Source organism: Coregonus clupeaformis, chromosome 26 (genome assembly GCF_020615455.1).
Source record: "Coregonus clupeaformis isolate EN_2021a chromosome 26, ASM2061545v1, whole genome shotgun sequence".
Classification (NCBI taxonomy): domain Eukaryota; kingdom Metazoa; phylum Chordata; class Actinopteri; order Salmoniformes; family Salmonidae; genus Coregonus; species Coregonus clupeaformis.
Window position 1 is genome coordinate 24,711,554 of NC_059217.1, and position 18,899 is coordinate 24,730,452.

General features: G+C 42.0%; 1 protein-coding gene across 2 annotated transcripts; it reads right to left on the bottom strand.

Annotated features, from left to right (window-relative positions):
* Positions 1-1,009: 1,009 nt before the first annotated feature.
* On the bottom strand, positions 1,010-17,492 carry LOC121540244 (RING finger protein 11). Of its 2 annotated transcripts, none has more exons than XM_041848960.2 (3): positions 16,954-17,492; positions 1,874-2,082; positions 1,010-1,652 (listed from the first exon to the last, which is right to left on the bottom strand). In XM_041848960.2, the coding sequence occupies exons 1-3, from the start codon at positions 17,074-17,076 to the stop codon at positions 1,481-1,483; spliced, it is 504 nt and encodes a 167-aa protein (XP_041704894.1). In that variant the 5' UTR covers positions 17,077-17,492; the 3' UTR covers positions 1,010-1,480. The 2 variants fall into 2 exon arrangements, with proteins under 2 accessions (XP_041704894.1, XP_041704893.1); XM_041848959.2 differs by having other exon boundaries at positions 1,874-2,085.
* Between the last annotated feature and the right edge of the window lie 1,407 nt (positions 17,493-18,899).

Consider the following 18,899-nt stretch of genomic DNA (forward strand, 5'->3'; position numbering starts at 1 on the left):
CAGCTCTTTGCTGTATTCGTTGAGTCTCTCTCTAGTCATGGTTTTAAACGTTTTGAAATCTCACAGTATCAACTTTGCTGTGCGTTCAATGTTTATTTTTATAGTCTACGGCTCGAGGAAACTGTGCAGACACGGTGATCTGAGCTATCTGATTGGCCAGCGGTAGGCCTATAGGTGCACTTGATTTGCTCCCTGGGCCTGCTGGGTAGGTGGAGTTCTACGTTCAGACACATGAAATGGCTCACAACGGGAACACTTTGCCTTCCCGGGCTGCTGAATCAAGTGCACCTACCACCAACAGCGCGAAACAAATGAAAAAAATAGGAACGCAAGGCTTTATTGTTGGGTTTTTTACAGAAATGTTTGGAGATCGACCAGTCGATCGCGATAGACCGGTTGGTGACCACTGCTCTAGGGCATGTGACTAAATTCAATTAAATGAACTCAATGACTCCAGTGTGTATGCATTATGATAAATCATATGGCCTACTTTGTAATAAGATTAAGACACTGAATTTTGGGTGCAGTGAACGTTGAATATTTCTGATGTGCAATTTAAGAACTGTGTTAAACAAGAGCAGTTACGGAGCATTATGATTGAAAATACATTTTGACCAACCCCTAACAGGCCTAATCCTTTGTAATAATCAAGTGCAGACCCCAAACCTCTTCATCCAATAAATCACCTTTTAACTGATCTATCATTAGTCTAAGAAACTCACCAATTAAGGATACAATGTCAACTTCAGGAAAACAGACCTTACCAATGTGTTGAAACAATTACTATGGTTTGAAAAAAAAAAATCATGTAAATAATGGGGAACATTTGAATTCATTTTCAAAAATGTGTAAGCATATGCTGAACTCTTCCACTGAGACTAGAATAGGAAGTGCAAGTTCCTCTGACTTGTGTACATGTGCATTCATCGTTTGCTCATCTGTGTTAGTAAATGTAATCCACTGAGCCCTTATGATGACTTCTGGAACAGATGTTGAGTTGAAAACAATGTTGAGGAGAGAAAAAATATATTTGCAGATATCAGTATTTCTAGAGAGTTTTCAAGTGTTTCTTTCCTTCCCCTCCCTTCTAGGGCGTTTTCTACAACAGTGTGGTAGTGAGAGAGTGGAGAATTCTGGGTGTGGATGGATGGTGACACATGACAGTAAGAGACAGTCTTGTCTTGATTACCAGTATCCACAGTCCTTCCCCAGCTGGGGCTTTCCTGTCCAGCAGGCCTGGCCAGCTCAGAGCAGAGGCCCCCTCTCTGGGTTAGCCATCCATGGCCTCCACCAACCCTCTACAGCACCCTTCATCACCACCACATGGTCCTCACCTGCCCCCAGAGACCCTGGCCCTCCAGGATGTTGGAAGTGCGGTCTGCTGGTTGTGGGGGTGCTGGAGAGGGCAGCATGGGTGGAGCGGGGGAGTAAGTCAGAACAGTGAGCAGGGGTGATGGTGGTAGTGGGGTGATGATGTGTCTCAATTGGTCTCGTAAGAGGAGAGCAGCGCAGCATCCACTGGCTCCATGCAGGAGGGGCAGGTGAAGGAGCGCATCAGCCAGTCATCTATACAGTCCATGTGGTAGATGTGCATGCAGGGCAGGAACCGGATGGGGTCTCCATACACAAAGTCCATCATGCAAATCACACACCTGCACAGATGGGGAGACAACAATGTGTGTATCAGTATTTGTATTTCTTTAGTACAAATTGACATTCAGCAACAGTAAGTGATATGCATGTGTATACAGAGATTACGCAGATGCCTATTGTCATTCAGTACGAGGCATATTCATCCAACATGATAAAAAAAATGTGTATTTTAATGCTTGGAGATGTGTTGTGTTTGAGTGCTGTTGCCGGCGGTACTCACTCTCTAATTTTCTTTTCGGAGCCATCCCTGCCAGCGTCGTACACTCCCTTGGGAAGGTGGTGGATGAGGCCGATGCGTTGGGCAATGCGGACCTGCTCCTCCTCAGTCAGCTGGCTGGCCATGCGGGCCTGGCTGGGCGTGGGGTGGTACACTGGCAGCTGGCTGGCCATGCGGGCCTGACTGGGCGTGGGGTGGTACACTGGCAGCTGCTGCTGCATGGCCACACAGACACACAGAAACATGCACTTAGAAACAGAGACAGACAACTCAGGCCTCATACATAACTTGTGGCATAGGTGTTTTCCAACCACAATGTCCAAGTAATATGTAGGAGGCGTTAGAGCATACGTGGTGAACAACAAACCTATTGTGTAGCGCTGTGGAAATTCCCAGACATAGGCCTGAGAATAGACCTTGGTAACTCAGGGGATTACTGAAAACACAGATGTTGAAAAAAATAACAGTTTCATCACCATCAATGGGTTTACTGGAACAACAGCAGCTTATTTATTGTAAATATAACATACAATGCCATTACACTGTTTTACATGCAAACAACCAAGTTAAGTGATATGAAGTCAGAGTATCACTGTAATATAGAACAAGTATATCAGAGGTGGTTTGAAACGATAGACCCAGTAGGTGGCAATCTTTCCCAAGTCAGAGCACTTTCACGCCAAAAAAGGGGAACATGGGTGTTTTCAGTTCAAATTGCTGTAACTGAGAAAATGCAATAAACAAAGCATACTATTGAAATCAGTTACCATTGAAAGGAGTGATTGGCAGCGGGTAAACTATTAGAGCATGCAGTCAATGTCTTAAGCCCATGGGAGGGTTACAATCTCTAAAAGCAGAGTAAATCACACTCGCATACACCCCTACGGTCAAAGATAGTTCCATATCCAACACTAATACCATGAATTTAGTCAAATAGCTCACTGTGTCAGACCAACAAAGCCTGCATGATTCATTTGGAATAGAGGCAATTTAGACTGCATATTTCATTCTAATTTCTCACTCTGTTCTGTTACACCTTTGTGTTGTGGTTGGTGGATGATTGAGAAACGAAAACATACTCTGAGTTTTTTCACATGTAGTCTAAAATATGTCAGCGGCAACACTCAACACCACACTCATCATGAGGAGACCTAAAAGAATGTCAATGGATAGAAATGTCTAGACATTTTTTACTGGTTGAGCATTATGTGCTAGATATTAAAAAGTTGTCATGTCATGCTCCACTGAGCTACGAGTGTTTATATTTTATGATAATTTGATTGCAGACTATTTTGTAAAAGGAATAGTGGGTCATTTTGGCAATCAAGCCCTTTATATGCTTACCAGCTAGCATGCTAGTGTTGCTGTAGACTTCCAGTCATTGTGCTAACGCTAGTTAGCAACGGCGCCAGAAACTACCTTCAACCTTCTTTCAAACTGCATTCAGAGACATAATAATGGTACTCATGAGTTCATTGGACTCCGGGTAAGTAGAAAAATGGGCTTACGGTTCATTACCCTAATTAACCATAACTTAATCAGTTCTCATCCTACATACAGTGGGGGAAAAAGGTATTTAGTCAGCCACCAATTGTGCAAGTTCTCCCACTTAAAAAGATGAGAGAGGCCTGTAATTTTCATCATAGGTACACGTCAACTATGACAGACAAATTGAGAAGAAAAAATCCAGAAAATCACATTGTAGGATTTTTAATGAATTTATTTGCAAATTATGGTAGAAAATAAGTATTTGGTCACCTACAAACAAGCAAGATTTCTGGCTCTCACAGACCTGTAACTTCTTCTTTAAGAGGCTCCTCTGTCCTCCACTCGTTACCTGTATTAATGGCACCTGTTTGAACTTGTTATCAGTATAAAAGACACCTGTCCACAACCTCAAACAGTCACACTCCAAACTCCACTATGGCCAAGACCAAAGAGCTGTCAAAGGACACCAGAAACAAAATTGTAGACCTGCACCAGGCTGGGAAGACTGAATCTGCAATAGGTAAGCAGCTTGGTTTGAAGAAATCAACTGTGGGAGCAATTATTAGGAAATGGAAGACATACAAGACCACTGATAATCTCCCTCGATCTGGGGTCAAAATGATCACAAGAACGGTGAGCAAAAATCCCAGAACCACACGGGGGGACCTAGTGAATGACCTGCAGAGAGCTGGGACCAAAGTAACAAAGCCTACCATCAGTAACACACTACGCCGCCAGGGACTCAAATCCTTCAGTGCCAGACGTGTCCCCCTGCTTAAGCCAGTACATGTCCAGGCCCGTCTGAAGTTTGCTAGAGTGCATTTGGATGATCCAGAAGAGGATTGGGAGAATGTCATATGGTCAGATGAAACCAAAATATAACTTTTTGGTAAAAACTCAACTCGTCGTGTTTGGAGGACAAAGAATACTGAGTTGCATCCAAAGAACACCATACCTACTGTGAAGCATGGGGGTGGAAACATCATGCTTTGGGGCTGTTTTTCTGCAAAGGGACCAGGACGACTGATCCGTAAAGGAAAGAATGAATGGGGCCATGTATCGTGAGATTTTGAGTGAAAACCTCCTTCCATCAGCAAGGGCATTGAAGATGAAACGTGGCTGGGTCTTTCAGCATGACAATGATCCCAAACACACCGCCCGGGCAACGAAGGAGTGGCTTCGTAAGAAGCATTTCAAGGTCCTAGAGTGGCCTAGCCAGTCTCCAGATCTCAACCCCATAGAAAATCTTTGGAGGGAGTTGAAAGTCTGTGTTGCCCAGCGACAGCCCCAAAACATCACTGCTCTAGAGGAGATCTGCATGGAGGAATGGGCCAAAATACCAGCAACAGTGTGTGAAAACCTTGTGAAGACTTACAGAAAACGTTTGACCTGTGTCATTGCCAACAAAGGGTATATAACAAAGTATTGAGAAACTTTTGTTATTGACCAAATACTTATTTTCCACCATCATTTGCAAATAAATTCATTAAAAATCCTACAATGTGATTTTCTGGATTTTTTTTCCTCATTTTGTCTGTCATAGTTGACGTGTACCTATGATGAAAATTACAGGCCTCTCATCTTTTTAAGTGGGAGAACTTGCACAATTGGTGGCTGACTAAATACTTTTTTCCCCCACTGTAGCTTCTAATGTTACAAACACAGTACTTCCACTGCTTATGAAATCGCCTTTTCTGCTTAGCCATTAGAAATACGGACTGATCTTTTTATTTGGACACACTGTGTTACATCAGCACTTTTCATAGAGGCATGGCGTGCATGCCAAAGACCTCAATTTCATGCATTTGCAGATTAACATAGCAAGTATTTTAACACTTAAGTTAAGTAAATGAATCTCTGCAGTCAGGCCTAAATGTTCTTCAAAAGTGACAATATCTCCACTGATAATCAGCATAGTTTAGGCCTAATAAGCAAAAAAAAAAAAATCCCATTCCCAATAGTATTGGAAGAGATTATATTAATTTCCAAATACCATTCCATTTAGTTTGTTCCGCTAATTGAACATAAGTGGGGCATTTAAGCATTATGTAATAGGAATAACCACCACTAAATCAGGGTTTCTATGGTGTCCATTCTATGGTGTCCATTTGTCAGAAGTTCACAAAAACCAGTCAAAGCTATAGGCCTAGTTGTGTATGATCTGGGAATCTTCTCAATGGGATTGGCTATCATGTACATGTCATGTGATGTGTGGTATGTCTCTGTGGTGTGTCTGCATGAAGAGAGCACATGGTCTGTAGAGTCCTGTCCTTCCCAATCCTTCATTCTGTCCTCTCTGGGGTTATTTCTGTCAGTCTGGCTGTGAGACGGGAGTTCAAACCAGTTCACGGTCTGTCTCAGTCCAGTCAGACGTTTAGCTCACACAACTGCCTGCCACACCTATTTACAGGAAGCTACAAGCAGGTCACAGACTAACTCCACTCAAAACCAACACTGAGCCTCAATTGTACTAGTGAGGCAATTAAGTAGTGTTGACATGCATAGTACTGTATGTAACATGTGCACAACTAGCTAAGAGATGGGAAGGAGTCTCGACTCTTTGTGGGCTTATAGCAAAACCTGGATGACTGAAAATAAATAAGCACCTTTCTTTGACAAAAAAATTGTGCAGGGTGAAAGCTGTACTTAAAATAACAAAACAGGTTCAGCCCTCAGAATGCAACCCTCTTGGAATCTGCTTAAGCCCTTTCACCAGGTGGCCTGAGTGCCGAGACCGCTGCAAATACATGTCAGAACACGCCTGCCATCTCCACTCTGCCTCAGTCACACTGAGATGACATCACAGCAGACCAATGGGCTTCAGGCACTAGTGCCGTCTCATGGAAACCTCTCTCACAGTAGTCATCCAAGTTCACCTCAACACATGTACACACATTTACTAAATATAACATCTCTCAAGTATGCACATTTGAATGGTTCAATTAAAACTTAGTTTTAATAGATGTAAAGGCCAAAAATGCATATCTGTTACGTTATTTGCACTGGGCACTGTAGTGTAAAGCATGAGTGATTAAGATTCCTGTGGGATTTCAGTCACAGTCCCTCATGCCCTTATACAGTCACTCTGTGCTTTTTTTAAAAAGCTGTGACTCAGCATTTAATAAACAAAATGACCAGGACATCATCATTTTCAGCCCTGAACTGTCTTCTCCCCGTCCACTTGTGTGTGTCAAAAACAGGCAAGTGTCAGAATGCATTTTTCAGACGACTAGGGCAAGGCAGCGGCAGCTGTGCGGTGGTTGGGCCAGGGGACACAGTGCAGCGGTCAGCAGTCTCTTTGTCCCGGGGCGTCAGCTGGGACGTGGAGCTAGCTCTGCCTCTCCTCTCGGCAGAAAACCCACAGGGTGACAAGGAGGACAGGAACATGACACCGTCACTAGAACGGACACCCTTCAATTACCTAATCAGAAAGCTAGCCAGTGTTATACGATTTAGGGTCTCTCAAGACTAAAATGAGACAGAGTGATCATGTCACTTGGCAATATTAAAAACCAGGGCAGTAATCAAATTGTTAACTTCATCTCCATAAAAGCGTCCACATGCTTCCCATCCAAAACAGTTTGGAACAGTTTGTGCATTATTCTGATGACATTTAGTGACGTTTATGTTCGTTTTGGTCTTCGGCAAGGTTTTTTCCCGATTGTTCGTGCACACAAACTTTCATTAAATGAGAGACTACTCGTTTTCATGCATATTTTTCTACTTGAGAAATACTGCAGCAAACATCGTAGTTAGATGTAAAATTGTGCGACTACGATCTTTTCGGCAAAAACGTCAATTAATTACAGATTTCTTGAGTTATCTTAGATTAATATTGACTATTTTGAGGAAGTGTATACTGGCTACAGCGTCTCAAGATGGACAAAGAGTTTAAAAAAATATATATACACTATTTCAATTGAAGGTCTTAAGGGAGTAAGCGAGAACACTTGTTCGGTTCGCCTTGCCTCATACAGGCCAGATTTCTGTATTTTGAAAGATACATATCTTGAAAACTTGATTGCTGACATGCAAAACATTTTGGGACTATATCAACAATGGACTACTGAAACAAATACCAAAAGATAGTTTCTGGGTGGAGTTTTCCTTTAAGGGTAATGTAGGTGATGGGTAAGCTGAAGATAAGTGTTAGCATGAGGAAAAGGGGAGGGGCAGATAGACAGTCAGGACGCCCATAGAGCGGGAGAGAGAAAGAGAGAGCGGAGCCACAGAGCAGCCCTGTGTGCACTGCCAAGCTCCAGGAAGCCAGGCACTCAGCAGACAATACCGGCTGCCAGCCTTCCCCCACAGACTCACTGGAGATACAGCGATAGAGAAAGCGAGAGAGGGCTTGGATTTGCTTCTCTCCTACCATCCTCTCCCCCACCCCTCAGTTCAGACAAACAGGCATACAGATGCGCCCTCTCAGCCTGCAGTCTGAATTCCAGGCCTGTGCCCAAAGCATCCACACAGACACAGGCCAGTGACCACGGGGACCCTGCCACTCCCTCAGTGGCTTCCTCCAGGGAACAAACAATGGCAGGCTCTACTAGCTGCACTGTTGAGCCTTGTCTGAGAGCCTGGCACTGAAGCACAGCCCGGGAGATACCCAGCAACAGTGACACACACATGCTTCATGCTCCACAGATAAGTGTTGGAGTGCAGCCATCCGAGCCTCTTTTGATAAAGAGAAAGCCTGATTACACAGATTGTTCTTCAGCCAGTTTTCAAACAGCAATGCCATCAGTGATGCAAAGATGCTGCTTTCACAACAAACAAATCTTCAGGAGGTTCATGAGGAAGAAACTGAAAACACTGTAGTGTACTGTACACCCTCGTAGTGTATAAGGACATAACAGGGGAGAAAAACATCACTGGATGTTGTGTTACATTTTCTCACAGGAAAACCTGTAACTGTCAGATGAGTCATATCACATTATTCGATCAATAGCACTTACACAAGCTGGGGGTATGAAGGGGGAAACAGTTGGTTATCTCAGTGGGGAAGGTTAAACAAGCAAATGTAGATGTAACAGCCAATCAAAGCCTGAGTCAGAATAGTAACAGACTGTACCAGTGCGGTTGTTCTACATTAGAGACCTGAGTGGTAAACTACGACGCAAGCTGGATCTACTCAGGCTTTTATAAAGCTAGCCAGCCTCAGTTAGCTTCACATTCCAGCTCAGGCTTAATTTGTACTACGACGGTGAATATTGCTCGTCCACCTGCCGCTAACTCTAGCAAGCTTGATGGGAGAGCATAATATACAAGGAAATTCTCAAAGCTGCTAATGAGAACCTTGACGACCTTTTACCTAGCCGGTGGGGATTCCAGTGGGGTACGCCCACCCAGGTAGTGGCAGTGCTGGCAACACTGGCTGCAGTAACCCATGGGGAGGGGGTCACACTCGGACAATCAGAGAGGGGGTTTATCATTGTGGCCCAGGTGGCACAAAATAATCAAAGGTCTGACCGCATGGAGATGCTTGGGAAAATGGTTACAACAGGGGATCAGAGTGTTTGTGTCTCAGGTGAAGAGGGTGGATCTGATCTCCATCACCTAGGACTTGACATAGATTAAGTAGATTAAACAAATCTCATATTGTTATCAATTTCTGCTCAATCTGCATGCTTTCTCAATCAGCTTTAACTGTATGTGCACTCGTAAATCAAGTTATTTCTCGAGTTGGGCTCTGGGATATAACAGCCGTTGAGTATCTGATTTTATGGTGAATTGTGGAGGAGGGGGGTTGAGTGTGTTGGAGTATGTGAGTATGTGCGTGTGTGCTTGTCTGGCATCTGTTGTGGGGGGGTGGGGATGTTGGGGGGGAGGGGGGGGGTATGTGATGGACCACGGGAATTATTTGCTAGGATAATAATTGCTTGTCAATGAATTAAATGTAATACAATGGCAATCCGGGTTATATGTTAGAATCCTACGCGTGAACTGCCAACATTATTACGCATATTAATTGATAATGATGGGAAATAGGATATGCATAATTAAAAAAAAATTGTTATATAGATATATATATATATATATATATATATAGAGGTGAAAGCATTGGAAATGCTTTTGGCGGTTAATCTGCTTCTGTTTTGTGGGTGGCACTGTGTGCTGTTTTCGATGGATGGGTCCTGGCCTCTCGGGGCCTTCGGGATACGGAGGGACGTGGGTGGGATGCTGAACACTGGGATGACGGCTTAACTTGGGATGGGGAGGGGCTTTAGCGGGGGAATTAGTGGAGAACAATTGAAGGGTTACTCCGTAGCAATGCAAATATCACGGTACAGCTATATGGACACTCAATCATTACGCTATTTTTTATTGGTAAATTTACAAACATACATAATGATAAATAGACTTGAAACTTGTATCTCATTATGGTGTATGGTGAAATAAGTATAGCCAGTTATAATTGTAATGGCTTAGCTGATAATAACAAAAGAAGAACAATATTTACATGGCTCAAAGAGAAGGAATATAATATCTATTGTATACAGGAAACTCATTCAACAATTCGAGATGAAGTAGCGTGGAAAAAAGAATGGGGGGGGGAAATATACTTCTCCCATGGGCAAAGAAATTCAAAAGGGGTGATGATATTAATTAATAGTAATTTCAATCCGAATGTGCAAATTATCCAAATAGATACGCAAGGTAGATGGATTATTTTAAATATGTTATTGGACCATAAACAGATATGTCTCATTAACCTTTACGGACCAAATAATGATGATCCACAATTCTTTGACAATATATATAATAAATTATCAAGCCTGCAAGCAACTCAAGACAATATTATTATGGTGGGGGTTTATAATACTGTTTTAAATAGCTCAATGGACCGTAAAGGAAATCACACCACAAACAATCACCCACATGCTCTTAAAGAAATTGTGAATGTCATGGATACATTAGAACTAGTAGATATATGGAGGCTTAAATATACTGATCTAGTGAGATATACATGGCGGAGACTGAATCAAGCTAGTCGTCTTGACTTCTTTCTTATCTCATTCTCGTTGGCACCAAAAGTAAAAAAAAGTGTTGATAGGGGACAGAATGCGGTCGGACCATCATATAATAGGCATATACATTACTCTTACTGAATTTCCACGTGGGCGAGGATATTGGAAATGTAATCAAAGCCTATTGGATGATAATTTATTTATAATTAGAACAAAGGAATTTATAACTGACTTTTTCCAACATAACATAGGTACAGCGAGTCCCCTTATTGTATGGGACACCTTTAAATGTGCCTTTAGAGGCCATGCAATTCAGTACTCATCTCGAAAACAAAAGCAATTTAGGTCAAAAGAGTTTATACTAAGAAAGGAAATAGAAAGTCTAACAGAACAGATAGATGGCAATAAAAACTAACTGGTAGAAAACTATTGCCAGTTACCAGAGCCTGGGATAAACATTTTATCATAAAAATACACAATTGGATACTTAATTGCAAATCAGCAATGTTACAGACAGGACACCCTGTGCATGACAGTGTGGTACAACAGGGAAACGAGTACAGTAATACTGATATTGGACATCTATGAACACTTGAGAGCATATAGGAAGATTCCTTTTCTTTTTGCATCTCCTATCGTCAAGCATTTCCATGGAAGCACAGCCAGATCAGGTGAGGCTAGACAGCTGATTCCCTGTGGGAGTGGGAGACCAATGATCAGCCGGCGTGCCAGGTAACAGAACAGCTACACACAAAAACACATCTGGGGAATTCACTGGTAAGGAATTACAGTGAGGGAAAAAAGTATTTGATCCCCTGCTGATTTTGTACGTTTGCCCACTGACAAAGAAATTATCCGTCTATAATTGTAATGGTAGGTTTATTTGAACAGTGAGAGACAGAATAACAACAAAAAAATCCAGAAAAACACGTCAAACATTTTATAAATTGATTTGCATTTTAATGAGGGAAATAAGTATTTGACCCCTCTGCAAAACATGACTTAGTACTTGGTGGCAAAACCCTTGTTGGCAATCACAGAGGTCAGACGTTTCTTGTAGTTGGCCACCAGGTTTGCACACATCTCAGGAGGGATTTTGTCCCACTCCTCTTTGCAGATCTTCTCCAAGTCATTAAGGTTTCGAGGCTGACGTTTGGCAACTCGAACCTTCAGCTCCCTCCACAGATTTCTATGGGATTAATGTCTGGAGACTGGCTAGGCCAGGACCTTAATGTGCTTCTTCTTGAGCCACTCCTTTGTTGCCTTGGCCGTGTGTTTTGGGTCATTGTCATGCTGGAATACCCATCCACGACCCATTTTCAATGCCCTGGCTGAGGGAAGGAGGTTCTCACCCAAGATTTGACGGTACATGACCCCGTCCATCGTCCCTTTGATGCGGTGAAGTTGTCCTGTCCCCTTAGCAGAAAAACACCCCCAAAGCATAATGTTTCCACCTCCATGTTTGACGGTGGGGATGGTGTTCTTGGGGTCATAGGCAGCATTCCTCCTCCTCCAAACACGGCGAGTTGAGTTGATGCCAAAGAGCTCGATTTTGGTCTCATCTGACCACAACACTTTCACCCAGTTCTCCTCTGAATCGTTCAGATGTTCATTGGCAAACTTCAGACGGGCCTGTATATGTGCTTTCTTGAGCGGGGGACCTTGCGGGCACTGCAGGATTTCAGTCCTTCACGGCGTAGTGTGTTACCAATTGTTTTCTTGGTGACTATGGTCCCAGCTGCCTTGAGATCATTGACAAGATCCTCCCGTGTAGTTCTGGGCTGATTCCTCACCGTTCTCATGATCATTGCAACTCCACGAGGTGAAATCTTGCATGGAGCCCCAGGCCGAGGGAGATTGACAGTCTTTTGTGTTTCTTCCATTTGTGAATAATCGCATCGTTGTCACCTTCTCACCAAGCTGCTTGACGATGGTCTTGTAGCCCATTCCAGCCTTGTGTAGGTCTACAATCGTGTCCCTGACATCCTTGGAGAGCTCTTTGGTCTTGGCCATGGTGGAGAGTTTGGAATCTGATTGATTGATTGCTTCTGTGGACAGGTGTCTTTTATACAGGTAACAAGCTGAGATTAGGAGCACTCCCTTTAAGAGTGTGCTCCTAATCTCAGCTCGTTACCTGTATAAAAGACACCTGGGAGCCAGAAATCTTTCTGATTGAGAGGGGGTCGAATACTTATTTCCCTCATTAAAATGCAAATCAATTTATAACATTTTTGACATGTGTTTTTCTGGATTTTGTTGTTGTTATTCTGTCTCTCACTGTTCAAATAAACCTACCATTAAAATTATAGACTGATCATGTCTTTGTCAGTGGGCAAACGTACAAAATCAGCAGGGGATCAAATACTTTTTCCCCTCACTGTATGACCTTGGGTATGCATTTTAAATCATCCCATTTTAAAATGTTCCTTTCACCATTGTTACAGCTGTGTGAAGGTGAGCACCTTAGAGATTGTGAAGTCAGCATCTAGCCCACTTGAAGCTTTGTTTTAGCTATTTTCATTCCTTTCTTTTCTATTCCCTCTTGCCTAACTCTCACACCTTTCTCTCCCTCCTGCAGCAGGTCTGACAGCTCATTAGACGGCCCCTCCAAAGCAAACTCCCTCTTCACAGTCCGAACTGAGCTCGCCGGCTCAAAGCAAAACGCTGACAAGACTTCCAATCACCAGAGCGGTGTCTGTGATACATGTCTCCTCCTTTAGCCTCCACTGCTTTTTCCTCCGTTCCCTCCAGGCCTCATGACACCTTTGAGGGGAGATTTAGTGTTAGTTCTCAGTCCAGGGCAGCACACGCTCCTAGTGAGTCAGACCATTCTCTCCCCCCCAGCCCTGGCATACACAGCCAGGGACAGGCAGGCAGCCTTTTAATGTCTGCAAGATGTTCGATCCAATGCGGTCTGACCATAAGACAACAGGATAATGGCCTTTGTGCTAGACTGAATATGATTACTAAAACAGGGCCTCTGCTCTGTAATTGGGTGAGGGATAAAGCCCCACGGATTAGTCATGCCAGGGAACCTGATGACGGTAGCTACAGTGATGGGACCTGCTTTTCAATATGGCCCAATCCCATCGCCCTCTCCACTGGCCGAGACAGACAGCGATGAGTCAGCACATTCGCCAGCTGCTTTCCAAATTACCACTCACTCTGCACACCGCTTCCTCTCACAACAGACAGCAGAGTAACATAGCACATAGCAGGGGAGCCTTCCTCCTCAGCGCACAGTGAAGTGGAGGGTGATTACAGAAACACAATTCCCCAATAAACATCTAATTTGAGCTAGTATTCAAGGTGGATGTGTTAGTCTTGTTTATTACAGTATTATTCACCACAAAGAAAATACAACTGTTCTTGGTGTTAACAGCCTCACTGCTGGGCTGAGAACTGTAGGAGTCAAATGGTATTTATTCCCTAAAGAAATAATCCTAGTCTAATAAAGTGATTTCTTACATTTCTTGCCTGAGATTATTGTAGGCAAAAATGTAGTAAACCCATAAACCTAGGATAATTTGTGAACGTTGGCAGCTTTCTACTCTGCAGGTTTGATGATTATAGACATTTGCAACTTAGAGGAATTGTGCAGTAGTTTAATGAAAATAGCCCAGAGACGTGCAGCTCCAAGGCTGTCCAAACATATCAAGCATGGACAGGTCTCTGTTTAAGAGAAGAAAACACTATCGCAAATGCTTGGCGAGCGCCAAAGGCAAGCGTCTAGATTGGAAATGATGCGTGCTCTAAAGTGGGTCTCTGGCCGTCCTTTGTTCAAGCCGCGGTTCAAATAGGCATTTTCATAGACAGACTTGAAAGCCAGATCAGTGATTATAGCAAAAAAGCAGGTTAAACTATTTTGATTAAATTATTAAATTATTAGTGGGTCTCATGGTTGTGAAAGGCTTATATTTTAGCCTAGGTATAATTTCACAAGCCCTGAATTCATAAAAATATTGCTGACCGTTTTTTTTTTTTTTTGACATCGTGAATCGCCCATAAGTAAAATAAATAAATAATTGAGATATCACCCAGCCCTAGATTCAAACAAGCCTCTTAATGTTGAAAAATCCAACAAGCGCCTCAGCTATATAACCAGGATATTGCACAACGCTGCCTGCCAGACTGTTACAGGAAAACAGCTCCAGACTGTTGAATTCCAGCCCTTTTTATTAATTCCTGATCCTGGACTCAAGTAAACACAGAAATTCTGAGAAAAAGAGAGGTGGTGGTTTCCATCAGAAAAACACAGGATCTGGGGTTTGTGTAAATCTGCGTTTCTGTGCTACTGAGTATAAAATGTTTTTGGTTCTTTACTATTGTATTATTATAGGGTATATTCTGTACAGATGCCACTGGTTAAGAGGCTGTTTTCCCTTGGCTTTTAACTAGTCTCATGGGTATTGTAGGTCTTTGCATTTTGGTGACATAAAAATTACTTATTTATTCGGTTCTGTACTCCCTTATAACGTTGACATAGGAAGTCAACTTCAGGTCTCAGACACACATATAGTGTACAATAGAGAACTTAGCACCTCAATGTAATTTGCAAACAGAGTGTGCACCGATTTTACATGAAACATTTCTACAGCGGGTTGTCCCTAAAACACAGCGTACTGAAAGATCGGAAGACAAATGCTAGCTCCACATTCGTTGCGATGTGTGCGAGCCGTTAGTTCTACCTGTTGAATGGTAAGTTGTTTAGAAATGTACTTTTTTTTGTTGAACAATGACATATTCTAAATGTAGGTTAGTGGAAAATCTAAACAGATAAGTTACAAGGAAAATTACTTCTGCAACTGCTTGGCCTCTGACCGCAAGGCACTACAGAGGGTAATGCGTACGGCCCAGTACATCACTGGGGCAAAGCTCCCTGCCATCCAGGACCTCTATACCAGGAGGTGTCAGAGGAAGGCCCTCAAAATTGTCAAAGACTCCAGCCACCCTAGTCATAGACTGTTCTCTCTGCTACCGCACGGCAAGCGGTACCGGAGTGCCAAGTCTAGGTCCAAAAGACTTCTCAACAGCTTCTACCCCCAAGCCATAAGACTCCTGAACAGCTAATCATGGCTACCCGGACTATTTGCACTGCCCCCCCCACCCCATCCTTTTTACGCTGCTGCTACTCTGTTAAGTATTTATGCATAGTCACTGTAACTCTACCCACATGTACATATTACCTCAACTACCTCAACTAGCCGGTGCCCCCGCACATTGACTCTGCAACGGTACCCCCCTGTATATATAGCCTCCCTACTGTCACTTTATTTTACTGTATATATAGCCTCCCTACTGTCACTTTATTTTACTTCTGCTCTTTTTTTCTCAACACTTTTTTTGTTGTTGTTTTATTCTTACTTTTTTTGTTTAAAATAAATGCACTGTTGGTTAAGGGCTGTAAGTAAGCATTTCACTGTAATGTCTGCACCTGTTGTATTCGGCGCATGTGACCAATAAAATTTGATTTGATTTGACTTCTTGAACAGGGTTAGGAATAAGTATGCATCATTATGCAATCTGTATATGATCTGACTTTATATTATCTTTTACCATATGTCTTACAGTCTTGTAATAGTCTGGTAAGGCAAGCCATGGCCCGCGTCAGCCACAGCCATGGGAGCGCTTTACTGGAAGGGTTCGGCAGGGGGCCTCCAGTTCTCAAGTTCTGTGCATAACATGCTTATCTTCTCATTTGAGATGGGGCATTAACCTGGTGACACGCATTCCTTCCCGGCTAAAGTCTAACATAACATGGGCAAATTACAGAAAAGGAATCAATATTTTGAGAAATAACCTGGTCATAAAAATGAGGGAGCACAAAGACTGTGCTGTTTTCTCATTGGCATAATAGTTTGATCTGTTTTCTCCAATGTAGGCTGTTGTCATTGCCTGTACCAGGAAGCTTACAGGTTCTGATTAACATTCTGCTTTTGAATTAATCTTTCTTTATTGTGCAAAAAGCAAAGGTGAGAGCTTCTGTAGTTTTTGGTCTAGGCCTATATCTGGTATATTGTTATTCTCCCTTGAGCAAAAACAAAACAAAAAAAGCCAGCCTTTGTCTTTTCTCCCTCAACACTTCCAGCAGTATGAGCAGCTCCAGTCTCTTTTTGCTGTAGAGTATGAATGAATACTAGGCTGTTTTCATAAAATGCATTGCTAGATAATTATGGATTGCCTGAGTCCCTTGGGTCAGTGCTATGTGATCACGATGACGTTCTCTAATGGAGGACGACATGACGTTCTGATAAAAATAAAGGCTGCAGCAACAGTCAATTTATGACACCCTATCCCTGTAGAAATAGAACAAGAACAAAGAGGACAGCTAATAGGACAGCTAGTTGATGGTTGTGTGCAGCATTGATAAACAATGTAAGGCTGTATATACCTGCCAAGTCCGCTGATTATGACTGTTTGTTTACATGAACATCTGAAAAACATAACTTGCTGGCAAGCTATAGCATGCTGTTTGTATTTACTTCGGGTAGCCAGCGCCACGTAAAGCACCAAATTCCTTTGCATGTCGAACCTTGAAAAAAATAGCTGTCCTAGCTAGCAAGCAAGTACTGTAGCTAACGTTACATTTTTAGCTAACGTAGCTGGCTAATTCGGGTGACCTACCTGGTATGGTGGCGGTGGTTCCTGGTCTATATCTGCCCCGTCAGCATAACTACCTCTATCCGATTGTGATTCATGAAGCAAGGAAATATCATCCGAGGTTGGAGATTTTAGACAATTTCCCATTTCCTCTTCAAACTCCTTATTTCTTTGTCGCTTTGCAACGTCTACAGGCCACTTTCCCTAACCTTTAAGTAAAAATTCACGCCGTATGCACTATGCAATCTTATCGAAATCAACACATTGCAAATAATCTAACAACCCACTAGAGCTGTTCTTGTTCAACACAAACAAAACATACGCACACAAAGAGCCTGGCTAGCTGATTAACACTCTCGCGTGGACGACCATCTAAATATGATTACGGTTGTTCATTCGTTTATTTTACGCCTGCTACGTTAGGCTAATCACTAGCTAGAACAACTCTCACAACGCCTATGCTCAAATTGAACAAACCTAATCATTAGTGTTCTAAAAACAAATTCTTCTTTTTAGATTTGAAGACCCTCTGAAAGTGGCTTTTCCAGCCCATGGAACATGAAACACCGCCCCTTGATGCATCGACCAATCAACTGCGATCTGTATTAAGGAAGCTCTCCACCATCTCACCAATCAGATGGTTGTTAAAATGATATCACTTTGTGTTGTTAAAATTATTAAAATAATCTTTGGTAATGTTTAACATGAATTACAGTTTGTATGTACAGATAGTTGTTTGATGGCGTTTTTCTTCTGCATAACTGCGTCTGCATGTAACGGTATCAAGGGACGAAGAATAGTCAAAACTGCCATACTAGGCAGCCAAGAACCAACCACAACATGTATAAGGCACATTCAACTGAACTGCATAGTAGTAGTGGTATAAAAGGCCTATATTATGTTTTTGTTGAGAGGGGGGAAGAAGTTCAGTTGAATGTGCCTTATACAGTACATGTCGTGTTTGGTTCGTGGCTGCCTAGTTTGGCAGTTTTTACTTGATACCTTTACATGAAAGACAAAAAAGTGATGGACTATCACAAACAATAATCGATTTGAAATCCAGACAGCAGCTCAGTGCAGTTCATCAAATTATCCAAAAGCAAAGGGGTAGTACAAGAGTAAAAAAATAACCATACTCAATTTGAGTTACATATTTAATCTTAAATTACAAAACAAACATTCAGTATGTACAGGTCCAGGAATGTCAATCTGCTCAGTAGCCATGCCCCATATAATATTCTGACCTCAACATCACTGAGCCACTAAGATTTGTTGTACTATTTATATAAGTAAATTCAAAGAAAACAATGGAACAAAACAAGAAAATGTCTGACCTAATCATTAGAACATATGACTTAAATGTAAATGTAAACATCCCAAATTAGAACATCTCTATATTTAAAATAAATTAAGTTATATATTTCCTTCACCCTTTAGAGAAATCTAAATTGACTCCTGGTCAATTGCTTTTACACCAAAACGTATTCTAAGAATGAACAGCTAAATCAGCTCTAATTCCAACATTTAAACTCAAGAGACCACTCTAATGCTTAGGTTTGGATACTCATTTTGTTGTACAGAGTTTAACTAATCATAGAACATGAAAAAAAGTAACCCTTTTTCTAATTACAAATAACATTGATCATACACAGTTTATTAGCACATTTATTACACAGGAACGTAACTATTTAATGTACAGTGGTGTAAAGTAACTAAGTAGTTTTTTGGGGTATATGTACTTAATTATTTATATTTTTGACAACCTTTACTTTTACTCCACTACATTTCTAAAGAAAATGTGTACTTTTTACTCCCATACATTTTCCATGACACCCAAAAGTCCTCGTTACATTTTGAATGCTCAGGGAGGACAGCAATGTTGTCCAATTCACGCACTTATCAATATAACGCGTTGTCATCCTTACTGGTGGAATCACTAAACACAAATACAGCGTTTGTAAATTATATCT

Bases quoted from the DNA above. Each gene is read 5' to 3' on its own strand.
- LOC121540244 (XM_041848959.2), bottom strand. From the start codon at position 17,076: ATGGGAAATTGTCTAAAATCTCCAACCTCGGATGATATTTCCTTGCTT. The intron at 2,086-16,953 runs GTAGGTCACCCG...GTGGCCATGCAG, and splicing joins AACCACCGCCACCATACCAG to CAGCAGCTGCCAGTGTACCA. The intron at 1,653-1,873 runs GTGAGTACCGCC...CCATCTGTGCAG, and splicing joins TCCGAAAAGAAAATTAGAGA to GTGTGTGATTTGCATGATGG.